We start from the raw sequence: 27,317 nt of genomic DNA on the forward strand, positions 1-27,317 counted from the left end.
AAGCCAGGCTGATGGCTGCCAGCACAGCAGTGGTGGCGGGAGCCTCTCCATCCACTAAGGATATCTGACTGCAGTTTAGGTCTGCTCCCTGCTGGTAAGTGGACATCCCCCGAGGGCTGCCGGGCTGCCAGAGGGATGTCTGACTGCCAGCTTGGGCCCGATCCCCCAGGGAGTGGGCCTAAGCCAGCAGGTGGACATCCTCCGAGGGGTCCCACACTGCAAGAAGGCATAGGCCGGGCTGAGGGACCCCCCGAGTGCACAAATTTTTGTGCACTGGGCCTCTAGTAAACTATAAAGGTATTTTATTTTATTTAATTTTAGTTTGGATATCATTAATTATGAAAGCTTTCAAAACTTCAGTGGAATGGGAAGCTTCCCATGATGCCATTTCAATAGTGATTTATTTCAGTTTACATACTTTCCAAGAATGTCACCATTTTTTTAAAACATATTTTTATTGATTTCAGCAAGGAAGGGAAAGGGAGAGAGAGATAGAAACATCAATGATGAGAGAGAATACTTGATAGTCTGCCTCCTGCATGCCCCACATTGGGGATCGAGCCCACAACCCAGGCATGTGCCCTGATCGGGAATCGAACCGTGATCCCCTGGTTCATAGGTCCACGCTCAACCACTGAGCCATGCTGGCTGTGTTGTCACCATCTTTAAATAAGAAATAATCCTTGTTATCTGGAACTACTTTTCAATCCCCTGACTTTTCCTCCCTAAAGATAAAATCTAAGTCTCAGTTGTATTTCAGCTCCAGGCCCAGAAAAGCAGCAAAACCAGATAAGTGACACAGTGACTGCCTTAGGACCAGCTGCACTGACTAATTACCCCGTCCTGGTGCCAACCAATCAGCGGAGACTACGTCCCTGAAAGAGCACACCTGGGAAGTTAATTAATATTGTATTGAAACCCTTCCCTGAGACCTCCCCTAAAATTACTGCCAGCAAGAGAGATAAATACCCTCAACATAAAGGACCCAGCATACCCTCAACAAAAAAGACCCAGTGTGCGCTCTCCCCCAGGTGAGCACACTGCACCATTCTCTTCCCCACCCTTCTTCAAGGGACCCCATGAGACTTGCAACCAGGGGAGCAATGGATAGTGGCAGCTCATCCCAGGCTAATCCTCTGAACTTGTCTCCAAGGCCCCCTGTTCTCTGACTCTCCAGTGAGGCAAAGCAGCCCAGGCTAGGCTCTCCTATTGCTTCTTCTATGCCCTTCCTTATTTCACTGTCCTAAGTGTGTTTTTGATGCAGCCAATACATTTTTACTTGCTTTGCTTGCTGTAATTTGTCTCTTGATTGAAATCTTTCCTTCAAGAAGATAAAAACCAAGGTCTCATTGTCTCGCTGGTAACATAATGAACAAAATAAACTAATAAACAAAATAGAAACAGACTTATAGATAGGGTTCCAAGGCTGGGTAAAAAAGGTGAAGGGATTAAGCAGAAAATCAAAACAAAGCAAAACAAAAAAAACTCTTAGACACGCCTAATAGTATGGTGATTACCAGAGAAAAAGGGGATGGGGGAGGTAGATGAGGGTATAGAGGTGATAAATGGTGATGGAAGGAACATTGACTTGGGGTGGTGAACACACAATACAATATACAGATGCTGTGTTATAGAATTGTACACCTGAAACTTACATAATCTTATGAGATAATGTCACCCCAATAAATTTGATTAAAAAGTTTTAAAAATTTGCCCTAACCGGTTTGGCTCAGTGGATAGAGCGTGGGCCTGCGGACTCAAGGGTCCCAGGTTCGATTCCGGTCAGGGGCATGTACCTTGGTTGCGGGCACATACCCAGTGGGGAGTGTGCAGGAGGCAGCTGATCGATGTTTCTAACTCTCTTTCCCTCTCCCTTCCTCTCTGTAAAAAATCAATAAAATATATATTTTTTAAAAAGTTTTAAAAATTTTCAGTTCTACTTTTCCCTACCTTTAGGAAATATTTACTGAAAATTGTTATAGGTCTGGATTTACAGCAGTAAATAAAAGACACAAAAAATTCCTCCTCTTATAATGCTCACATTCTCATGGGAGGAGAAAGACATTAAATAAAAGAATGATAGCCCTAACTGGTTTGGCTCAGTGGATAGAGCGTCAGCCTGCGGACTCAAGGGTCCCGGGTTCGATTCCGATCAAGGGCATGTACCTTGGTTGCAGGCATATCCCCAGTAGGGGGTGTGCAGGAGGCAGCTGATGGATGTTTCTCTCTCATGGATGTTTCTAACTCTCTATCCCTCTCCCTTCCTCTCTGTAAAAAGCAATAAAATATATAAAAAATAAAATAAAATAAAAGAATGATAAACTGGGATAGTGACAGGTACAACAGAGAAAAATATAGAAGAGTCTGAAAGATAATAAAACAGAAAAGTAACAGGAAGCATGAGTAATTTATGACTGAGCACCCTAGCCTCTAGTTTTAGGTAATGATCTTTAGATAAAACTTAGATAACTCAAATATGGAATGGAACTCTTAAACCAAAGCTAAGTATCTACAGAGCTCCATATGTAAATTATCTAAGATGAAGGTAGGGAGGGGGAAACTAGTAATTGTTGGTTATTGACCATCAAAAGTGAGAGCTTAAACATACTTAATAGGATGCAACTCCAGCGAGGCCAGTGCAATTGAAGGGGAAGTTGAGGCACAAGACAGCATTGAGAAAAGCCATTATTCAACTATGTTGCATGAATCAACAGATTATTAACTAGGTAAGTCCAAATTAATGAAATTTTACAATTTCTGCAGTATTCAGAACTAATAATTCACTATTTTCAATTTCTGAAAACAGATTTGTAGCCTGAAAAGGTTTTTTGTTGTTGTTGTTTTCCAGTTTTCAAAAGAGATTCCACTTTAAAAGTACCAGGCCATCTTAAATTGTATGTATTCAAACTCAGACAATTGAATGATGAACTTTGACTCATTCTGTCCACTGAGGTAACCTCCCTTTCATTGGGTGGGGGGTCAGTTACCATTCTTTTGTTCCTTCTTTGTGGTCAGGGAGTTAATAACTATCTTCTTGACACAGGCCCTTAAGCAATGCAGACTCTTCCTAAACACCTTCAGTAAGGCACTATCAATAGACTAGAGACAGATCATTGAGGGCTTCAATTACTAACCTTCATTTGTTTTACCTACAATGGAAGAGTAAATTAGCTATGCTTTTAAATAAGCTTCATAAAATTTTACAATTCTTTACTAATGGAAAATGGGCAGCCCCAGTTAAGCAAAAATCTATGTTACAAACTATGCATGCATATAAAAGGCCCTTATCTTTAGCCCCATTCTTCCCACAAGTAAGTACCTAAATCTGCTGATGGGCTATATTCATGAAAACAACTAAAAGTTTTATAGACTCTGTGGGTCGAGAATAGAAGAAACTATAAAACTTCAATTACTTACATTAATAGAATGAACAACAAAAACCACATGTTCATCTAATTGATGCAGAAAAAGCATTTTACAGAAGTCAATACGCTTTCATGATTAAAAAAACACACTCAGCAAACTAGGGACAGAAGGAAAGTACCTCAACATCATAAAGACCATATATGAAAGCCTATAGGATCATCATATTTAATGGTTGAAAACTGAAAGCTTTGCATTCAAGATCAGGAATAAGGCAAGCCTAATTGCTCACATCACCTCTATTCAACACGGTATTGGAAGTCCTAGCCAGAGCAATTAGGCAAGAAAAAGCAGGAAAAGGCATCCAAATCACAAAGAAAGTAGTAAAATCATCTGTTTGCTGATAGCAAATGTAAAAACATGTTTAAAAAATTTCAAATGTCTGGTGTTGGCTATAAATACCAATCAAGTATTTTTGTATTTTATGGCAGGAATGTTTGAAAATGCTTCTAGTTCTAATGTTAGACATAGCTTTGTGAGAAGCCACACAGAGGAAAGGAATTAAAAGTCAAAAGGTATAACCTGAGACTCCAACCTTGAGAAGGTGTTCCTGGCATAGTGCATGATACTGTCAAAATCATATCTTTCTCCCAGGGAGTTCACTTCTCCAGGCTCCATCTTCAGAAAGTTGTACTCTTGACCTAAGAAGCAGGCACAAATAACATTTCAGAAGCTTTCTACCAGGCAGAGAAGAGAAGAGCTATTCCTATGCCTGCATCTTCTCTTTACAAAGTGGCTAATCTTCATGCATACTGTAATTACATGCTAACACCCACATTGTGCAAAAGTATCCATCCAGTGTTGCTGTGTTACTTAATATCACATTGAAAGTGTAATACTGAATTCCATTAATAAGTTAATTTTGGAAAAAGAGTGGATTATCAAAAGGATACTTTGGGTCTGTTTTCTATGTATACTCTTCTGCGTTCTCATATTTGTTTCTTTAAAATTTTAAATGTTTTTTTTTCAGCACTGTAGAAGTGATTATAAAAAGTTACATCTTACTTAATGACTTTCCCACCTTTCTCTTATAACTAAAGTTGCCAGGACAGAAAAATTATCTTCCTATTTGCTTTATATTCTTTCTATGAAACACTGAAAAAAATATAAAAACAATATTTATAAGTACCTACAACATGACGAACTTCAGCTATGTGATTTTGTTACTACAGGTAAAACAACAGCAACAAATTTTATTCAAAATTGGAATAAGAATCTCTTTGATTAATCTACTCCAAGTTCCAACTGGAGAGCATTTTTGATTAGGAAGAATATGCTTCAAAAGAATAAGCCGTCTTGAACGCATATTCTAAAATGGATTAAAGCAATCAACCCTTATATCAATTTGCCTCTTATCATAGTCACTAATTTTGCATATAAATGCTAAGCTAAAGTCTGTACTTATTAGACATTGCCCTTGAATAACACTTAAGTTTCTGAGCCAAAGCAAGTCATAAATTTTTTGAAGATTAATCTCCAATATGAATTCTTACATACTAGAATTGCACTACTAATAGTTCCAAATACTCAGGAAATCTCACTTAATAAATTATGTTTTCTATTGGCCTGAATATAGAGTCAACAAAAGTACAAATACCGTAGTCATATTTGCTTAACACTGTGTTAAGTATTATACATTACATACTACTTATACATTTCTTGCTTGTTTCAGGTACATATTTACATTGAAACAGAGTCCTATTTTAAGAGTAAACATCATTCTTGAAAGTTATTTCCTTTATAAGTTTTGTCTGCATAATAGAGGAAATTTAATAACTAAGGTTAACAGATAACTTCTCATTTAATTGGTAATTGAAATAATTTTCAGAAATATTATTTCCTTTTTATTTCTCACCTAAAGATATAAAGTATAATATGAACCTTGATGGCTGGCTTAGGCATTAGTCTTCTATTTTGGGAGTATACATTTCTTTACTTGTCTTTGATATTCAACACTACAGATTATTTCATCAATCTTCAAATGATCTATTCTCTGAGGCTTCACAATTAATTTTCTGCCTCTTAGACCAAACCTTCTTAGTCTTGTGGGAATTTTTCTACAAAATGTTACTTCATTTACTTATTTGTGTATTTGTTTCTTTACTTACTTATTTATTTCATTTGTTGGGGTGGCATTGGTTAACAGGATCAGATAGGTTTCATACATACACAAAATGTTGCTTTAAATATTGATGTCCCCATTTTCTTTCTTTTTTTTTTTATAAATATATTTTATTGATTTTTTACAGAGAGTAAGGGAAAGGGATAGAGAGTTAGAAACATCGATGAGAGAGAAACATCGATCAGCTGCCTCCTGCACACTCCCTACTGGGGATGTGCCCGCAACCAAGGTATATATGCCCTTGACCAGAATCGAACCCGGGACCCTTCAGTACGCAGGCTGATGCTCTATCCACTGAGCCAAACCAGTCAGGGCGATGTCCCCATTTTCTATCCTCAATCATTTTCTTTTCCCTTCAGCGTTTCCATACAGTCAGATTCCCTATCAAATTTCTATCATAGATATATATCTAAAAGTTTAGACTCATCTTCCCTTTGTCTAGTAAAAATCTCAACTTGGATCACCCAAAGGCTTCTCAAACTCCAGGATATGCTCAATAAAATCATCATTTGTTTTTCTCCCTCTCAAAAGTGTTGCCTTGTCCATATTTCCTATTTCATTTGATGGTGTCACTATTCATTCTGTTGCCTAAAAATAAAACCTTGAAGAGGTCTCCTCACATGATGATGCTCCTCTTAAAATATTTTGAAAGATTATTCCCTTTTATTTCTCTTGACCTGTGCTACTTAACTGAGGCCTTAGCTATCTCATAAAGTACTTACTTAAGTGTCTAATGAGTTTCCCTGACTTCAGGTTCATCTTCCCCACGCCCATTTTCCCATTCTCAGTAAATGATCTCCAAAATGAGAGAATTATTTTTTCTTTTTTAAATCTGAACTCAATTGGCTTTCAAACTTTCAATTATTCTCTAAGACTCAAAGTATAAATCTAAGTTCCCTAGCTTTAGATACTAGTAGACGATCCCTGCGATCGAACTAATTTCCCACTTGTAACTTCCCATGCAGCCACAAAGGGCAAGTAAAATGATTCCATTTTCTGTATTTGCATCTTTGATCATGTTTCTTCAGCTTAGAAACTCCATCCTTCTTCTGTGCACTTAGAACACTCTCTTTCACTTACAAGTTTTGGTTTCTTTGTGACATCCCCTTGACTCTCCAAAGGACATTTTGCCACACCTTGCTTGGACTCCATGGTATTCTCAACATGACAATTGTTACCTTTCTCACTCACTTGCAATCATTTGTATACTATATACTAAGCTTTGTGTTTTTCATCAGCATTTCCAACATCTACTAGTGCCTCAAGAAATAATTGTCACCAAATATGTGAGGAGTAAATAAATAGATCAATGCTGGTAATTACTGGGAATTCTAAAGAATTCCATGTTTGTAATTGAAACTGGCCATGAATAAGTTTAAAAAGACACATTTTTTACTTTGATTACACTTGAAATGCATACTATCTCATAAGACAATTCCAAGCATTACCATTTTTCTTTTGATAATTGAAATGTACGGATGTTTATGAAGTTATGAGAACTAAAACAAACAAAAAGCTGTACACACATCAACTGTCAGAGAAAATTAAATTTAAATTATGTATTATATTTCAACTGCTGAAAACATTCTTAAATATTTGTCTTTCGGGCAGCCAGGTTTAAGAAAAATCTCAAGGAAACTATTTAGACTATCCTGGGATGACTCATTTCCCTGGAATTTCTCCAGAAGTTGTCCCTGATATAATATCGATTCCTATGGTAGCAGCATGTTTGACGGTAACCTCCGGACTCTTTCTAAATCCATACAACATAAATATAGAGCTAAGTATATAAAATGCTTTAATATCTTTAATAATATTTATGGTTCAATAGCCTTGGAAATCTTGGAAAACACAGAAGTTTAGAAATAAAAGAGCTAAATCTTAAGGGGGAAAAAAAAACCAAGCCTAAAAAACACATAAGATCATTTATGCTGAAGAAAATAGAACACCAGCATGGGTATTTTTTACTCAGGCAAAATATTAATATTAATTCTATCATATAAAAAACAAAACAAAAACACAGTTCACATTTGTTAAGAAGTTAAATGATAACCAGTTCAAACACAGCCAAAGAAAACTCAGTCACCCTGAACCCCAATTCTTACCTGGCTGGATGTTTTCTCTTATGATGGTTACATGGTTATCTCGATCTGGTCGCGTGTGTTCATGCCAAAAGCCTATCACATGGCCCAGTTCATGAACAACAATTCCAAATTTATCACAGTTCTTGCCAATGGAGATTGCCTGAGGTCCATTACCCCGCCGACCTACATAGGAGCAGCATCTGGAATAAAGAAAGAGGAGATGGTGCTGGAAAGGGCAATGCTGGATGAATTAAAATATGGTGCAACTTTTATTAAGAATTGTGATGAACTATAAAGTCCAACACAGTCAGAGGCAGAATAACCTTTTATTAATAACTAGAGGCCCAGTGCACGAAATCTCCCCTGCCAGCCTGGTCCCCCCCAACTGCCCTCCCCTACTGGCCTGGTCGCACCCAACTTCCCTCCCCTGCCAGCGCGGTCACCCCCAACTGCCCTCCCCTGCTGGCCTGGTCACCCACAACTGCCCTCCCCTGCTAGCCTACTTGTGGCTGTGGGTGCCGCCATCTTTGAGGGCGTGGCAGTCAATTAATTAGCATATTCCCTCCTTATTAAGATAGGATTTGGCTAATTTCTAGTACCGTGGTTAATTTTTATACAACAAAAGTCTCTAAACAATCATTTGAAGTTCTCTTGTACTAACTCATATATTAGACATATATCTTAAATCATTTTTAGGAGAAGATGCATTAGAAAATAAAATACAAATGTTGATTAATGTGTTACTGTACATATAGTTAAATGCAAGACTTAACTGACATTTATTTCTAATATAATTTTTTATACTCACTATCCATTATTATATTAATTTGTCAATACTGGTATCTGACAATAATCTATTATTTCAGTATTAAATATAAAAACAAAGTTTATTTTTCCTCTTTAGGAAAAAGAGAATTAAATTTATTTATGAAAGATGTTGGTTAATAAAAAAAAAGAAGCATTTTTCTTACTTATAAAATAACTTTTTTAAGAAGAAATTTTTAAAATAAGTCAATTGAGGAAAATTAGTTTCAAAGGTGAGTTATCTAAGGTTAATGGTTAACTTGGGGAGAAAAAACTGACAACTGGTAGAATTATGAGACTTATGAGATTGTGTCAAATGGTCAGCAGTTACTTAAGTGTAACATTCTATTTCATTTCACCTTCTGAAAGAATCTCCTGAGCTATCCAGGGTATCTTCCTGCAAGTTTTCTTCAACTTATTGGTATTTATACACTTCAATGATGTTTCCCTACCTTAAATATAGAAGTTCCATTTATTCATTTGTGTGTGTGTCTATGTGTGCACACATGCATGTGCATGAGAGTGCATGAGTGTACACACATGTGTAAGGGTGGGCACACAGGAATATCCACTTTAAAATAAGTTTTAAATGGTATAATAATATAGTAACTACAATTACATAAAACTTTATTATTTACATAAATAATATTTAAAGCTTTGATCATTAGGATTTATATTAAAATAGCTTATCTATAGGACCACCCTTCTAGACAGCAATAGAGGGCAATAAATAACTGGCATTGAATAGTTGGCAATCATGATGGATCAGACACCAAACACTTGTTCTAATTTATTAAACTGGAAGAGAAAATTGTCAAAAATTAATTGCCCAAATGATTAAAAAGAATTTCACTAATTTCAATTTCCAGAATAAGTACATTTGATAGTCATTTTGATTGTTCATAAATAAACATTTGTCATTCTCATGGTTTCTGTGGGTATTTAAATGCCTAAATATTTTAACCTACAGCTTGCCAGTTACATGAACTAATTTGACTTATTATTTATGAATCTATTATAACAGTTTATTAAACTTAATAAATCAATAATAGAAAGAGAAAACTGGCAGAGAAACAATCAGGGAATTGTGTTTCTGCTCCCAGGTAGTTTTGTTTCAATAGTATGTTGTAATCCATACACAGATAGTTATTTAGTAAATACCCAATAATAAAATATTAGATGTAAAAAATCCACAAAATATACAGATTTTGGAGAGATTTAAATATTTGCTGCCATATAGCAATAGTGACAAAAAATGAAATATCTGATAATTAGGTAGTAACTAAATTAACCACACTGAGTCATTTTTGCTGGTCATAATCACAGAAGAAATTACTTTGCAAATCAAAATCTGGGAGATAATCAAGAAGAAGGGTCAACTTGTTTAATGTCAAACACCTTTTGTAGTGTACTCTCGCCCATAGCCCTCTCCAATAAATAAGATGGGGTCCATATGGGAAGCAAAAATACATTTCACATTGACTTTTACAATGGTCCTGTGAAAGTAGAAAAATGTGGTAATATGACCCCTGACATATTTATTATAAATTGCCTCAGCTGACTAATACAGGCTCTTTCTTTTACTTGGAGGAAAGTCTAAAGTACTTACAAAAACTCTAAGATCCTACATGATCTTCCCACACAAATGTCTTACCATCTCATCTCTTACTACTGTCCCGTCACTCACTCCACTCAGCCATGCGGCCCTGCTGTGCCGTGAGCCTGTAGAAGTGCTCTGGCTCACAGCCTTGTCGCTGCCTACTCCCTCTGGCAGGAACTCTGTTCTCCCCTACGTGCATGTCTCACTTCCTCATGGCTTTCAGGTCTTTGCACAAATGCCCTTCTGTCCTACATACATCGCTTTACTTTTTGTCCTAGAAGCTAGTGTTTATTAATACACTTTATATTTCACTTATTTCTGTGTTTCTGCTTCCCCACCCTAGAATGTAAGTAAGCTCTCTGTGGGCCCACCATTTAACAGCTTTGTTCACTGCTGTATCTGTGGCCCCTAGAATACAGCTCAACATAGTAGAGCTCAACAGATACAGAGAACAGATTGGTAGTTACCAGAGGAAGGGGCTGGGGGTGAGAGAAATGGGCAAAGGGGGTGAAATGGTACAAACTTCCAGTTATCAGTTCTGAGGCTGTACAGTACTTCCCTTCAATACCCCTTTAAATTCTTACATTCTTTTATTTTGAGTTACACACAATGTACTTTAGCTAACATGTAAGTTGTCAGTATTTTCTAGGTCCCTAGTTGTAAAGCAGTGCTGGGTGTCGAGGGACATGGAGATCAGCTAGCTGCCCTCATCACTGATGATGGCGGACAGGGGAACGGGCAGCAGAAATGTAACCATGAGAGCTGTGGATAAAGCAAAGCCCCTCTGTGGGCAGCTCAGAAATGACTGAGAATGAAATACGTGAAGGATACCCACTGTTGGAAAATGAAAGCAAAGGCATTCCAAGTGACTAACAGATCACGAACAAAAACATGAAGAAATGATAATGAATGGGGGAAAGTAGTTTAGCAGGATCAAACAAGTGAAATGTAAAACTTTGAAAAGAGCCAAATGAATGAAAGAAAATGAGTATGAATTTGTTACAAACAGAAATTAAGCAATAAAATAACAAGTGATCCATGCTTTGGATGTATTTGCTTTACAAAATTGAAGGGTGGGAAAGAAGAAAGATCTGACTGAATACATTATGTGTTTAGAAATATGTAAGCTGAGTTACATCCTTTTCTATTAAATAACCAGAAGGAAGGACAGTCCAGATTTAGACCTTTTAAATATTAAATAGATATAAAAACTAGGAAGCATTTCAAAAGTAACCAAACCTCATCAAGTTAAAATTAGAGTAACTTAAAAGAAAACATCACTTGAATAAGTCATAACTAAAAAACTATGGTGCTATCCAAAAATATATAGAAAATAAATAATGTATAATTTTTCTTAATGTCACTCAGGGCCGAAATAAAATCCATTAGTTTTAAGTTAAATGATCTAGGAAAATATGATAGCACAAAGCCAAATGACAATCCTCCCCCGCCATACCTCATGAAATATACTCCCCCCGCAAAAACAAACAAACAAATAACAACAACAACAAAAAACATCATTAGGTCAAGAACTATTTCCTCCAAACAAATTAAGCATTTATTTTTATTTCCCTGTATAAAGTACACCAGAGGGCATCCAAATAGATATAAGTGATTAGAGAAACTTCCTCTTTATAGAAGAATTTGAGCTAATCAATGTAGGAAGGATAAGAAAAGAACACCATTAGGAAAATCACTATTTTGCAATGATGGGAACTTTTACGGTGGCAGGATGTGGCTGTCACCATTTGAATCTATTGATGCATTTAAGAAAAAATCTTTATTGTTGAAAGTATTATACCAGGTATATGTTCCCTTCCCCCCACCCCCTCCATTGACCTCTTCTAGGCTACCCCTGTCCCCGACGCCAGGCCTTCACCACACTATTGTCTGTGTCCACGAGTTATACACATATACATACAAGTTCATTGGTTTATCTTTTCCCACCCACCCAACCTTCCCTGCCTTCCCTCTTAGGTTCCAGTCTGTTCCATGCCTGGCAGGTCCAGGCGCCTGTGCCTCCTGATGTGATGCAGTGTAGACAGCACACCCTGCCCCCTGCCAAGTATTCTTAGCAAGCAAGCAAACCAAAATTCAAGCTGGATTTACATATGTAAATGTAAGTTCCAATGAATACAGGGAAGAAGAGTTTGAAAACTTCCCCAATCGGAAGCCTTTTACAGTATAACCGCATTGCTGCAAGAATGGCTATTACTGCAACTTGGCTAGATGATGGGATTTGTGGAGAGACGTGGTGGCCGAAGAAGCTTCCGAGGGAAGCTGTGGTAAGTTCACAGCATTCCTTAAATGTTATACCAAGGAATGTGGATTTTCTTCTCAGACTAGCACTTCCCAAAACGTGCTCCGAGACACTGATGTGTGATTGTCACTTTTAAAAGGGTGAAATGGGTGCTCCTTTCTTAAAGTAAGTTTATTTATTTATTTTTTTAAAGTTAAGTTTAGAGGAGCCTGTTATTCTCCATTCCTTCCCATTGGTTGAACAGTAGCAATGTTCATCAGCACACTGCTATAGAAATGGCTATCAAAATTGCATACAGCATTTCCACAAATTACAGATGAGTTGTTTTGGAGAGAGTTTTTTATCATCATCCTGTAAGAAGCAAGTCTAGAAAAGAATCTCATAAAAGTGTCGTCTCTTGCTGTGACCGGCATTTTGTGAAGATAATTCTAGTGGCAGTGACTTGGTAAGGCAACGCAGGAGAGCAGCTGGGATGGATCAGGTGTGAGATGACCAAGACATGAATGGACCAGGGCACTGACGTAGCACAGAAGCGGAAACCAAAAGACAGAGTGAACACCAGGGGAAACTTAATGCTTGTAGAGGAAGCACAATGGAATCACTAGATGCTGCTGCTGACGTTCCTAACTCAGGTGCGTGGGGCACAGGCAATGCCACGTTGGAACACAAGGAAAAGCAGCTGGGGTCACGGAGGAATGCCCTTGAGATTCATGCACTAAGGTCAGTGATCAAAGAATATATTTAGTTAGAATATTTTCTTTTGTAAAATTCATACTTTCTTATGGGCAAAATACTAAGCATATATTAGGAAATGAATCCTGCCTGTGGATTTTTTTCCCTTCTGCATTGACTTAAGTCATCCTTGGTTCTACTCACCCACAAGGCCTGTATGTGAATACAATGTAACTCTCTTCATCACTTCTTTCAATGAAAGTCACGCATGTGTGCTTCTCCCAGTGCCTCATGGCCTGCTTGAACATGGCTCGCTGGCTGCCTGGAAAAATGGCATGACATTAACAAACAGTGTCTGCCCCGAGAGAGAGGGCTGCCGCACGCGGACTCCCCTGTCCCGAGTCTGGCCGAGCAGTTCAGACGCCACCACTATCATCAACCAAAGAACAGCAGCCTGGGGTGCCACAAGTGAGCCATTGTTAAGGATGGACACTCACTTTATAATCAGAAGGTTCAAGCTTACTATCTCTACAAGTATGTGTGGACAGGGCCCTGGGAACGGGACATACATGTTTCCTGTCAGTTGAAGAGAAATCAGCTTCCAGATTTAATGGACACATTTGAAACTTGGTTTAAAAGCCAGGACAGTGTCTGAGACTCTTACAACTCAAGACTCAATAAATTTTTCAATTACAAAACATTCTAAACAACTGAGGTGAGGGGAGCATTTCTCAAGTTTTGGTTTAATACTATGTTTTATAGATTAATATTCTATAAAAATGACCCCTTTATCTGTATGATAATTATTATTTCTTTATCACAATAGACATGTGGGGGAGTATCTTACCAGTGAAGTTGCCTCCTATAACGTAAGGAATAACACCTCCGGGCCATATTCTGTCTGTTCGTGATGTAGCAGCTCTCGGAACTCGATTTTTCTCATTTTGCCCTGAGAATTTTAGAGGTACTTTTTCCTTAACTGTGTTGTTTTGCTCCAAGCCTGCAGTGACATTTAAAAGATTCTGTGAAACAAGTCCTCGGGCAGGGAGTCATTTACCCCTTAAAGGACAAAAGTTAAAATGTCTTATTTACATATTTGTATAAGTACTAGTATGCGTGAAGTCATGCACTAAAGACAAGCTTCATGTATACTTTGTACTTGAAGAAAGTATTAAAAGATTTTAAGTGTATCACATTAAGTCTATTTCTTAATGCTCTATGAGCAGATTCTAATGAATTTTTATACAATAGCCTACAGTGGGTAGAAGTTGGGCAAACTTTGCAGGCCTCAGAAAAATTCTTTTATGTAAGTATTCTACTTTATTAGACCACTAGGAAATTCACCACCAAAATAAAAGACATTGTTCAAAGAGTTCTATGATATTCAAAACTATTCTTATTCCTGCTAAATCCTTAATCATTTTTTAGCATTGATATTCTATAGGACAGATTAAAATTATGAATATTACATTATAGAGAAAGTGAAGGAAATAACGTTAAGACAGATAAGGGCTCCGCCTCCTGGGACAATGGCTAGCTCCATCCCAATTTCCCGTGGACTCATACCCAGGTACACAGCAACATGGGTGCACAGTGAACAGGTCAACATAAAATGCAGTCGATCCTGGAGCATCTTTCAAATCTGTAGTCGTTAACGTGTCTTGGTGGCCTTTCATAAATGTTTGCTACTAAATTTGCAGAATTATTTTTTCTTATTCATCTATCACTGCCAACACAAATATCCTATGGCCAGTAGACACTTCAGACACAATAAATATTGACTATATGCCCTATGCCATGTCCCTAATGTATTTTTTTAAATTTTATTTTCCGATTATAGTTTACATTCAATATTATTTTGTTTTAGTTTCAGGTGTACAGCATGTCTCTTTAATACCCTGGAGCAAATCATCTTTGCTTGGAAAAATTAAACCATCAATTTAAGGGATTAGAATATGAAATTTGAACATTCTTTAAAAAAAAAACAACCCAACTCAAATCTACAAATAGGGGCTCATAAATTCAATACTATAAATATTAACTAATTATGAATCCAGGGGGCAGTTTTTCTAAATGTTTTTCTATATGTGTTTTTGGAAGGGTCAAAAAAAATTCAGCTACTCTTTAAATCTAATAAATGTCTGTCAATTTAAGTGAATTTTATTTCAAGCAGCCATGATATTTTTCATTTGATTAAAACTGATGTAGTTCCATGGTTAATAAAACACCTTGGTGTGATACTCCATTTACTAGAAATACATATTAACAATAATATAAATATCTAATGCGTTTTTAAATAAGGAGAAGCTGAAAATAAGTTAACAAAACATTGCAATTGTCCCCCTTTAAGTTCTAAAGGACTTACATCAAATATCAACTAACAATAAAAATAAGGGACTCTTTCTTAGCATATATCCTTCACATACTTTGCATCATAATGGCAAACTGAACTGCTATGAGTATAATATTTACTGTACATCAAGTCAAGCGTCTGCAACTTTAAACATTGATATACCAGAGCCAATTCTTCTTATCCTGTCTATAAGTTGGTAGAGGGCCCCTCGTTTCTTTGACATACCATGGTCTCCATATCCACCTTAAAAATAAAAATAAAATAGTTAAATCAAACACTGTATTTTGAAGTTCTTGTAAATAAACAATAGTAATAGGCTACATTAATTTCTCTTGTGACATCTTTTTTTTAATGTGGTCTTAGAAAGTTAAAGTCATGAATATCCATAAATCTTAGAAGAGGAGAACAATTATACATTAGCAAATTTTGGTAACTAAAACTAAGGCCATGAGGGGAGATCCAGAGAGCACTCTCCATGACTTTATTTGGACATCACGGAAATTGAGTCATCTATTGGTAATTTGAAACATTTTTCTTCACTGTGGCAATGACATCACATGGGATGACAGCAAGTTATTCTGCCCTGTTGACTGCATTCTAGCTATTTCCCCAATGCAAACTGAACATTTTCAGACGCCAAATCAGCAAATGGAAATAAAAACAGTAGAGAAAACGGAGAGAGTGAATTTTGTTCCCAAGTTATGATCAAATTTACAAAAATAGATGTAATTTTATAACTTAAAAGGCAGAAGCAAGGGTCAAAAAAAGGAAATATGTTTTCTTGCAATTTTAACAACAAAGACTAGAATAGGTAGATTCCTGTCAGAAGTCAGAAAACAGATATTTTATGAAAATCAAGTCCTCTTATTCTAGGGTTTTAATAAAAATGCTCTCTCAACTTTACCACCTAGTTTCCCTTCTTGAATTTTTAATAGACAAATTACAAAGAGGTATCATTGAGCAAACAACCAATATGATCACGAATGATATCAGAACAAGTGCAAACGAACTCATACCACGAACTCATGAGTCTCTTTGGGCTAAAACAGTGAAAGAGGACCAGAAATTCATAAAAACAGCAATCTGGACTTTGAACTCTTACCTCTCAATATCTGTTTTTCCCCCTTTGAAATTAACACTATAACTTAATGACCTAGATTGAAGCTAATAAAATAATAAAAATTATTATCATATAAGCACCTTATCAAAAATCAATTAGGTCCTTATAAGGTAAACATGTTAGAGTGCTTGTTCACAGTTTAAGATTCTGTTTAATTATCTGCATTACATGGTCACATTTTTGCTGTGCCCCTTGAGAAAAATGTTTGAAATTTTTTTCATTGAACATTTTAGAGAGATGAGATAATACTTAAACATGTTCATTCCTAAACAGTTACAAGAAACATTTTTAAAGGATGGCATCTATATGTTTAAAGTGACCATTATGTAACAATTATGTTTCATATTCTATAGGACTGAAACAGATTGTGAGAAATAAATGTCTTAGTATTAAGGTAATTAGGATTAGAGTAATTATAGACTTGACAAATAAAATGTTTCAAGGCTATCAAAGTGAATAATGTTTTTATATTTAGGATTTTTGAATAATTTTTATAGGCATTGAAATAAAATTCTATCTAGATAGTTCACTGGAATAGAAAAAAAAGAAAATGAATGAAATAGGTGGTTATTTCTCACATATTCCAAAAACAAAATGAAAATATTCAAACTAAATAAATATTTATGGGAAAGACCATATATTTTGAAATTAGGAAATAAGAAATAGAATCAATTCAAAACAAACTAAAAAGAAAGGAAAAAGATAAAGTAAAAATAAAACAGAATACTTTTACATTGAAATGTAACTGAATAATGCAAACTACTTTCAAACATGTACCTTTCACACATTCATTTAGAATATGTTTTTTTTATGATTGAGAGTATAACCTGTTTTATGCTATTTACCTAAAATAATGATAGTTTTCTTCCAACTATTACTATTTCAGAGCTTAAATATAAATGAAATGACAAAATTAAATAGTATTACCATTTTTTCAATCACAGAAAATGAGTTCTCCCAATATGAAGAGAGACAATGGGTTAAAGAAATGACCTGACCAAAGTTGAAGCTAACAAAAATTTATGTAAGAAATGAAATGTAACATGATAAATCAAGGATTTGCTGAGTTGTTTCACTGCTCTCTTGTCCAAATCCATTGTCTCTGTGGCCCGGTTAAGTGTGAGATAGCAACTGGAGAGTTGTCAATACAAGTGTCCTACAGGAATGTACTATATGTGAGCACACTGCAATGTAGTGTTCCTCCTATGTTTGGGATATGTTTCAGAACCTACACATAACAAAGGTTAGAGCATACAATTCTTAAAGTACTATGTATTATCATTTTAAATAAATCTGTAAGTTGTGTTATGATATAAATTTCTTATATGTGATAATGGTATTTTGATTATATACGATAATATCTTTATTTTCAAGAAGTGAATGCTAATCTACTTAATATAAAAATGCTATGTAGTTTGCAATTAATTTCAAAATGTTTTATGCATGCTTATGCATGTATACATGCATATACACACAGATCAAATATGATAAATGTAACAATTATTGAATCTTCAAGTGGGAATACCATTGTGGTGGTGCCTCTTACACTATCCTATCAACTTTTTCAAATTTGGCATAATCAAAAGGTGCAAAAAAATCAAATTGGTCAGAGATATTAATTCACAGTAAAAAGTCTTAAGCCAACTTTTTGTCTGCTGGATACCACAAATAAACTATATATTTTATTTTCCATAAAACAGAAGAAAATAAAAATAGTACTGGGTTTGAGGGGAGATTCAATGAGATCAAAAAGCACTACATTGAGTGAATTTTTTAGTTATAGCTACAAAAAGAATTTTTAAAGTTGCAAATGTCCTCCAAAATATAATACAGAATAAAAATCATATCAATATGAACAATTTTCAAATTTTAATGAAAATATTTTAAAATGAGAACTCAAACAACCTTTTAAATATTACAAGTCTCATATAGGCACAATTCAAGCATGTCAAACAACTATAATTAAAATTGTCTTCCGGGTTTTCATAAAAATTATATTAAAAGATAGATGAATCTAACTAAGTCTGTGTATAATTATTCTATGAATACTTTACATTTTGCAACTCAATATTTGCAACTGGAAATGGGAGGCAACTGAATATAATGCTCAAGAGTGAAATTTGGCCTTCCTCGGAATTGAATTTTGGTCCTGACTCAGACACTTCTTGGCTGTGTGACAATAAGCAAACTATATAACCTTCTAAACCTCAATCTCCACATTTGTAAATCACAATTACTTTAGTATCTACCCTCTTGGGGTTCTTAGGAGGATTCAAAGAGTTAATATCTCCAAAGCACTTAAACACCACAACCTGTTGTTTAAATAAATTAACTAAAGAAATAAAAACTATGAGCAAATCTTTAATTTCTAAATAGGCTCATTTGTGTCCAGGAAATAAAAGTTGTTCAGAGAGACATTATAGCATTTAAAGAGTATATTCTCTTCTAAATTAATGCAAATTGAAACCAATACAACCGTACCTGTGGTATGTCCAAGTTTTCCAAAGGGGTTCTGTGTAAGGTCAATTGTTCTATCAATTTGAAAGATATTTAAGTCTTCATCATCTAAGGCAATATCACCCCAAAACACAGCTAAAAAAAAAAAAAAAAAGAAAAGTTCAATTAAAGTGTAAAATATTTAAAAGCAAAATCAATGCAAACAAGGCTCATTAAAAGATCAGCATAAGCCTCCTTATTTATTTGAGTCCAAAATTAACCAATCACTAAGTACTATCAGAAATCAACATATAATAACTTTAGGAAACCACAAACTTAAAAGAAATAATAAATTAATCATGAGATAGTAAAATATGGACAAATGCCTTGAAAGTTCTAGGATACTTGTTTTTTGATACAAGTTTACAAATTTTTCTTTTTAAAATTTTGCTTTAGATTTTTCTTCTGCAAAACCAAAAGTAAGGCAACACATGAAAAATTTAGGAAGTGACAAAATCCATCACTGTCCTTTACTGGATTCAAACTGTAAGACTTATGAATTTTAGCTATAAAATGCTAGCTAATAAAATTAGTTATTTTGTGAAATTTAAACTTTAATCCTGAAAGTTATACAATGCGTTAGGCTTTGATCAAAGGTTTAACATATAAAATTATTTACCCAGTTTAGTTCCCTCATAAAAATACTGATATGTGATAAGGGATTAGGTTTATGTGCAAATCCAGAAAGGAAGAAAATAAAAATTAGTTCAATGTAGTTTATCAGTGCAACATACAGAAACATTTTTATTAGAATTAGAATTCTCTCGTTAACCCCTCTCTCCTGCTCTCATGTCAATGGAATGGCAGCCTGTAGAAGTAAAGAGATGTTTCCTATCCTTTACCATCATAGAAACAAAGTAATGAAAAGTCTGTAAAACAGTTTATAGCCCTGGCTAAGCGGTTGCTCCTGATACCTAAAATTGAATCCAGATTCTAATCAGTTTCACTCACAGGCAACAGAAACCTCTGATGTTCCACTTCCCCTAAAGCCAGACATCCCAGGAAATAGTGGCCTGCCTAAATAAAATATTTTGTTATTATATAAAAGGCTTGTTAGTTTTCATAAAAATAAATTTTGCATTGTCTTTTTTTTTCTTCAAGATTTCACCCTACTTTAAAGTAAATCCAAATTTGGTAATTATTTAAATCTTCCATCACATGTATTTATTATACAAATTGTTGTGGGCACTGACTGGCAGTGACTCTCCGCCTGGCTTGCTTCCTTAGTGCTGGGGGGGCGGGCAGCTAGAGACACTAATACTTCTCTAGCATCAATTTGCATAGGAATCACAGTAGACTTGGTTAAAATGCAAGCCCTGATTTAGCTGTTCTGGAGAGAGGCCTCAAACCCTACATTTTTTAACAAGCTCCCATTAGTACAAATAATTATCATTATCATCATCTATATTATTAGTATTTTTTTCCTGCAAGAATAAACTTTTACTTTCTTCTGCATCAGCTGGTTGACTGGAAAGCTGAGGCATTCAACCAAACAAAACACAGTTTGTCAGTACTACATTTATATAATAAAAGTAGCATGGTAAAATAAAACTCAAATGTGTTTTAGATTTTTATTGTCTTGTAATGACTTTTCACGTGCAATAGGATTCATGTCTTGATGGATTATATCAAACAGAGATCAGCAGTCCAAGGATACAATACTTCACAGAAGCAAAAACATTACTTCTGGGGAGACGAAAAGGCACAAGGCCAGACAATTCTTAAGAGGAGACAACACTTTTCTGGCGCACATAAGTTCATTTTTTATTTGTCATTTTTTCCGAACTAATAGCTTCAGAAGAGTTAGGTGGTTCTCAATATGCCAAAAATTGCTTCAGGAGAAAACCAAATATTTCTTTGAAAACAAGTAGTAGTGAGTGACTAAGCCAATTCATTTACGCATAAACTTGATAGCCTGTAAGTCTTATCGATCTTTAAAATTTGATATGATCAATAGAAAAAAATAGACATGTTGGAATTTTCAATCTAATACAAATTTTTTAAATATTTATTGATTTGAGAGAGCAAGAGGAAAGGAAAGGAAAGGAGAGGAGAGGAAAGGAAAGGAAAGGAAAGGAAAGGAAAGGAAAGGAAAGGAAAGGAAAGGAAAGGAAAGGAAAGGAAGGAAGGAAGGAAGGAAGGAAGGAAGGAAGGAAGGAAGGAAGGAAGGAAGGAAGGAAGGAAGGAAGGAAGGAAGGAAGGAAGGAAGGAAGGAAGGAAGGAAGGAAGGAAGGAAGGAAGGAAGGAAGGAAGGAAGGAAGGAAGGAAGGAAGGAAGGAAGGAAGGAAGGAAGGAAGGAAGGAAGGAAGGAAGGAAGGAAGGAAGGAAGGAAGGAAGGAAGGAAGGAAGGAAGGAAGGAAGGAAGGAAGGAAGGAAGGAAGGAAGGAAGGAAGGAAGGAAGGAAGGAAGGAAGGAAGGAAGGAAGGAAGGAAGGAAGGAAGGAAGGAAGGAAGGAAGGAAGGAAGGAAGGAAGGAAGGAAGGAAGGAAGGAAGGAAGGAAGGAAGGAAGGAAGGAAGGAAGGAAGGAAGGAAGGAAGGAAGGAAGGAAGGAAGGAAGGAAGGAAGGAAGGAAGGAAGGAAGGAAGGAAGGAAGGAAGGAAGGAAGGAAGGAAGGAAGGAAGGAAGGAAGGAAGGAAGGAAGGAAGGAAGGAAGGAAGGAAGAGAAAGAAAGAAAGAAAGAAAGAAAGAAACCCCAATTTGTTGTTCCACTTATTTATGCATTCATTGCTGATTCTTGTATGTGTCCTGACTGGGATCAGACCTGCAACCTTGGCATATCGGGACAATCTCTAACCAACTGAGCTACCCAGCCCGGGCAGCTATCACATAAATTAAAATGCACAATTTCTTTCTTTATATTTCACACGTTTAAAGTTTTCCTTAAGGTGTCCTATTTCATCATGCTAAAATATTTTACTTATCATTGGTATAGCATACTGGATCAAGACAATTTATATTAATGTGGATTTAGAATTTGCATTATAATCTAATATATATTTGTTATTTAGCTCCAAAATATTTGTAATTCTCAAGTACACTTTGGAGTTTTCTGTTTTTCTTTCTACGGGGTATTTTCTATTTATTTTGCATTAAAAAACAAAACTAGAGAGAAAGTTTTAAAACTATGAATTATCACTCCTGTGCTCCATTTAACATAGTGATTTGAGGCTAGTGATAGCAGAACTTGAAGCAATATAGGAAACCGGTTATAGATGACAATACTAGGGAAGGGCCCAAGTGCAATTATAATATTTCCTATCTGGAATTCTGCTTGGATTCCTATGGTCAAAAATGGGTTGAGAGCTAACCAATAATTCAAAATAAAATGTCAAAAAGAACGATTTTTAAACTACATGGAAAACCACAGGTTTTGTTTTTCTCCTGAAGACTATTTGCATTCATCGTACTACAAAAAAAATTTTTAATCGGAGACCAAGAAAGACAAAATAAACACATTTTAGAAAAGAGTGTTTGTGAGAATACGTAGTGCAACATTGTGGTTCCCTATACCCTAATGTGAGAATACGTAGTCCAACATTGTGGTTCCCTATACCCTAACTTCACACCGTGTCTGTTCCACTCACTTCCAGATCCCCCAGTGATCCTCAACCCTTCAGTTTTGAAGCTGGGGTCCAGGGACCAGCTTCAAGGAGGCTTCCAATCTGTGATTTCCTAAAAGCTGTCTGCAAAAAATATGCATGAGTTTATAAACACAGTCACCACATGTTTCGCAGGGGAAAGGTCACCGGTGGATCACACAAAGTAAAGAACCACTACTGTTGTCAAAAGCAGAGCCTTTCAGTCGACTCAGGAGAAAATACTTGCAAACTAAATACCCTCAAGAAGATGAATATATTTACTTGAATGAATGCTAAGACATCTGATAGCTGATTACTGCTTGAGAGCAACTCTAATAGACAAGTGGCTAAGAGCCTCCTCAGGCAGCAGCTACAGAAAGCCCTTCCGGCAACCTGGTGTTCCCGACTAACCATTAGGTGTCTCATCGTTTCCATGTCCTGCCTGCACTTCTCTCAGAAATAAAGCAACACACGGGCTTTCATAATATGTTTTCAACCATCTGATTCCTCAATCTCAATTTAAAAACACTGACCGCAGGAAACATGTGCTGCTCACCAGTAACCCTCACTGCCAGAGGGCCTGACAGAACGTAGGACCTCAATGTGTGTCCTAAGGCACAAAGAAAATGTAAATAAGAAAATGCCAGGGAATGGGGGATACTTTGTGTACAGCAAAAGGGAGGCTAGCCATGCTACATACTTCACAAATTTATCTTAAGACCCAAAATACTAGATATTCAACCATTCCAAAGAAGGAGTATTTCAAATTCTTTCCATCTAAAATGGATTAATTGTTTAATAAAAAACAATTAAAAGGCAGCTGCCTTTCGTTGTTATTTCAGTAGTATATATTAGGTGTAGTTATGGGAAATGTGTCCCCTTTTCTTGAAGCCCCAGACTGATATGCTCAGAAAATGCATGACTGAACTAAACAGATCAGATATCATGAGATTTATGGGATTTGGAGAGATAGCTCAAAGACTCAACAATAGCCGAGAGCACTTTCTTATTACACTTTTTTCCATATAGATCTTGAACTTTCTGCTTTTATTGATATTGGATTTAGGGAGGAAACATTATGTCATGTGAAGGCCTGCTCCAGTCTCCAGGAAAGGCCTAGTGAAAATTTCCTCAGACAAGAGCAACAGTGAAGGCTCAAAAGTCAAATATTTTTACATGATTGACAACCTCTAAGAAAATTCCCAAGGAAAAGTAAGATCTAGCAAAACTTCTAATATATACATTTTGAAGACAATGTTTCACTACTTAAAAAAGAAAATAATTTTCTGGTGTCATTTCATATGCGCACACTAATTTTTTTCTTCCATGATGACACATATGAAAGTTAACTTAAGTTCCAAGAAACAATTATCTAAAATTTTAAAAGCTCTTGATACAATACAAAAATAAATAAAGATACATTCTTATATAGACTCTCAGAAATACTCTTCCAAAAAATAAGGGTAAGAATGTTTTCCATCTAGCACATTCCCTTCTTAAATTTCTAATAATAAAAAAGTATTTGCAATCCAATTATTTCAGTGTTTTTTTCTTTCATTAAGAAAGCATCCCATGCAGTGTTTTATTTAAATAATTTGTACTTCTTTTTCAAGACCTGCATTTTCACTTCTACCATATACTATCACAAACTGAACAAATTCATCTAAACTACAATTAAAGAGTGTGCATGCAGTTAGCTACAAATGATGCGCTCAATAAGATGCGCAACCTTTCCCTCAAAAACTGAATTAAAAGGTGCTTCTGAGTAACATGACTCTTATGTGGCCACTTTAAAACAAGATGCCTTTATCTACCAAAGCAGATTTTTTTTTGGAGTGGAGGTGGGGGTGTGGTGCAATAGACTGTTTGGATCACTGGTTATTAAAATAAATAAATAAGTAAACTGTCCAAACATTCTCCAAATTTAGAGGAGAACACGGAACTGCTGCAAGAGTTAAACACAGTCTTCTTTAATTCTTTCCTGAACACGAAATAAAATATAATCTCAATACAAAAGCAAATGTTTGATTTGAAATACAAAAACAAATAAACATGCATATACACATATACCACGCTAGAGCAACAAATATTCCTCCAGAATATGGCGGTATTTGATAATAAAGTTATTTTTTATTATATGGAAGAGTTTCAAGATTAATCTAAATTGATCAATAGATTCTGAACACAGAACACAAGCAGCAAGTTGTCTTTTTAAATCTTTTTTTCTGTTTCAAAAGCAATTTTGCACTAGGAATATGATTAAATGTTAAGTTTTCAAATAAACATATCTTTCTTTTTTAAGTCAGAAAACCAAAATTTTCCCATAACAAAAGATCCATTGAAATACCATATCAATCTGCCTTTATAGCCCACAATGCCTGTGGATAGGATTTCTCAGGACATTTTTAAAATATCACCCATACCACAAATATTCATTGTGAACTCTTTGTCTCAAAAGAGAAAACACTGACAGAAAAGAATTTTGATCAAGAACTGTATAAATAAATATTGAAAAATTTTGATTCACCCTAATATTTTGTCGCAAGCTTTAGTTAAATGAAATATTGGTAGTTCATAGGTTTTTAAAAACTGCCTTCCTCATACTGTGCAAATAATGAATATACTATAATCAACCACTAGCAAATTTGGTTTATATTTCCCAGGTTGTACATCTTGTAATGACAGAGCAAACACTTGTTTTCTTCTTCCCTTTAGCCCCATTATTATTTGCATTTGTGGCCAGTGTAGGAATCAACCCTGATACTTCTTTTTACATTAAGTCTGTTTATTTTCTAAATATTGACACTAGCTCTTGGAGTAAATCTTGATGTCTTTCTGGAAGTAAAACTGTTCACGGGTATTTACTACTTTCTATTTTCTAAGCTATATTTTGCCCACTGGCTGGTCTCCCCCACACACAAACAGAATAATCTTTTCTCCCACTTTTTTCCATTTTCATTTGGTCTACTATTATGATAGGTTAAGAGAGAAAATGCTGCATTCCAACCTTTCTGGTTATTATTCATCATTGTAAAACATTTCCTCTTGGGCCCAAGTCAGAAGCTGGAGTCCTTTTACTTCGGTTAATATCTCCCACTGTACAACCCACAAAACAACATGTGCTCAGCGAAATAAACTTTACGAAATTTAAAAATGCACCGACATTCTAAAAACTTGACTCCACATACTGATTTCTATTTCTTCTCTTCATAGTCCTAGAGACCTTAAACAATTGAGAGGATAATTAAAGGAACTTTATTCACACCAAAACAAGCAAAAAATGGAAATATCTGTGACATGTCCCTAGTCAAAATTATTTTCAACCTTTTAAACTTTTAAAGTTCCATAAAGTGTCAGTAAGTTATACTAATATCAAACGTGTGGTGCTTACTTTTAACAAAGTACCCTCATCACCATTACCCCCTTTGAGCCTTGGAAAACTCTAGGATATTGATTCATACTACTAGCCTGCTCATAGAATTTACTTCTTAAAAGCTAACTATTCCTTACTACTTATTGTGTTGTTATAGCAGTTTATTATCACTGACTTTAGTCATGTGTCAAAGTTAGATCTTAAGTCGGAAGTGCTGCCTGGCTAAAAATTTCAATTTGAGGTCATGTTGGTGACTCAACCGCATGAAGGTGTCATGTGAGATGTGAAGGAATAGGTGGTTCCTTTCTTTTTAGATTTGCAGAAGCAAGGATGTTACCTGTACTGTCAGATAGACATTATATACTTTGTTGAAAAATGGAAATGTCCAATTTTTAAAAATGTGCAGAGGACCTGAATAGGCACATCTCCAAAGAGGACATACAGATGGCCAATAGACATATGAAAAGATGCTCAACGCCACTAATCGTCGGAGAAATGCAAATTAAAGCCACAATGAGATATCACCTCACACCTGTCAGAATGGCTACCATCAATAAATCAATAAATAAGAAGTGTTGGAGAGGATGTGGAGAATGGGAAATCCCCATGAACTGTTGGTGGGAATGCAAACTGATGCAGCCATTATAGAAAACACTATAGAAGTTACTCAAGAAATTAAAAATAGAACTACTTTATGACCCCACAATTATACTTCTGAATATATATCTACACTAATAAAAGAGAAACATGGTAATTAGCGTACGACCGCTACCCTTCCCATTGGCTAATCAGCATATCCTTATGCAAATTAACTGTCAGCCAAGATGGCGGCCAGCAGCCAGGCAGCTGGAAGCGAACATGAGGCTTGCTTGCTCCAGTGACTGCAGACTCCAACGTTCCCCGCCTGACTTGCCGGCCTCTGAGTTGCAACTCTAAGCAACTATGTACTATGTTGCAAATGTAGGAGCTAAACAAAACCCCAGAAACCAGCTTTCAGCCTGCCGGGATCTCAGAGCTGAAGTTATACATTGTTTCGATTATAGAACGGCAAACAAACCAGATACGAAGCCTCAGAGCTAGAGCCAGAGCTAAAGCTGGCCCAGAATAAAATAAAAAAAAGAAAAAAAGGGAGCGATTGGAGGCTTCAGTCAACCACCGCCAGCCTGAAAGCAGCCCTCAGCCCCTCACCCAGAATGGCCAGGCCCCCCAGTGGGGACCCCCACCCTGATCCAGAACACCCTTCAGGGCAAACCAGCCGGCCCCCAGGCCTCTATCCTATATAGTAAAAGGGTAATATGCCTCCAAGCACCGGGATCAGCAGAGCCGCGAGGCCTCTTGGCACCAGATCAGCGGGACAGGGGGCAGCGCCCAAACCCCCTGATCGCCCTGCAGCTCTGTGTGTGACAGGGGGCGGGGCCACAACCTCCCCATC

General features: G+C 36.0%; 1 protein-coding gene across 3 annotated transcripts in view; it reads right to left on the minus strand.

Annotated features, from left to right (window-relative positions):
• The window catches only part of TLL1 (tolloid-like 1), a 165,571-nt gene that overhangs the window by 69,238 nt on the left and 69,016 nt on the right, over positions 1 to 27,317 (minus strand). For 2 of the 3 annotated variants that reach the window (XM_005860503.2, XM_014534979.1), the window contains exons 2-7: positions 18,920 to 19,030; positions 15,481 to 15,561; positions 13,813 to 13,965; positions 13,170 to 13,287; positions 7,651 to 7,829; positions 3,959 to 4,064 (exon numbers count right to left, since the gene is read on the minus strand). In XM_005860503.2, the coding sequence (XP_005860565.1) occupies positions 3,959 to 4,064; positions 7,651 to 7,829; positions 13,170 to 13,287; positions 13,813 to 13,965; positions 15,481 to 15,561; positions 18,920 to 19,030 (748 nt within the window). The remainder of the gene's footprint in view (positions 1 to 3,958; positions 4,065 to 7,650; positions 7,830 to 13,169; positions 13,288 to 13,812; positions 13,966 to 15,480; positions 15,562 to 18,919; positions 19,031 to 27,317) is intronic. The other variant, XM_005860504.2, reaches the window with a different exon arrangement.

Source organism: Myotis brandtii, unplaced genomic scaffold (assembly GCF_000412655.1).
Source record: "Myotis brandtii unplaced genomic scaffold, ASM41265v1 scaffold136, whole genome shotgun sequence".
Classification (NCBI taxonomy): Eukaryota; Metazoa; Chordata; class Mammalia; order Chiroptera; family Vespertilionidae; genus Myotis; species Myotis brandtii.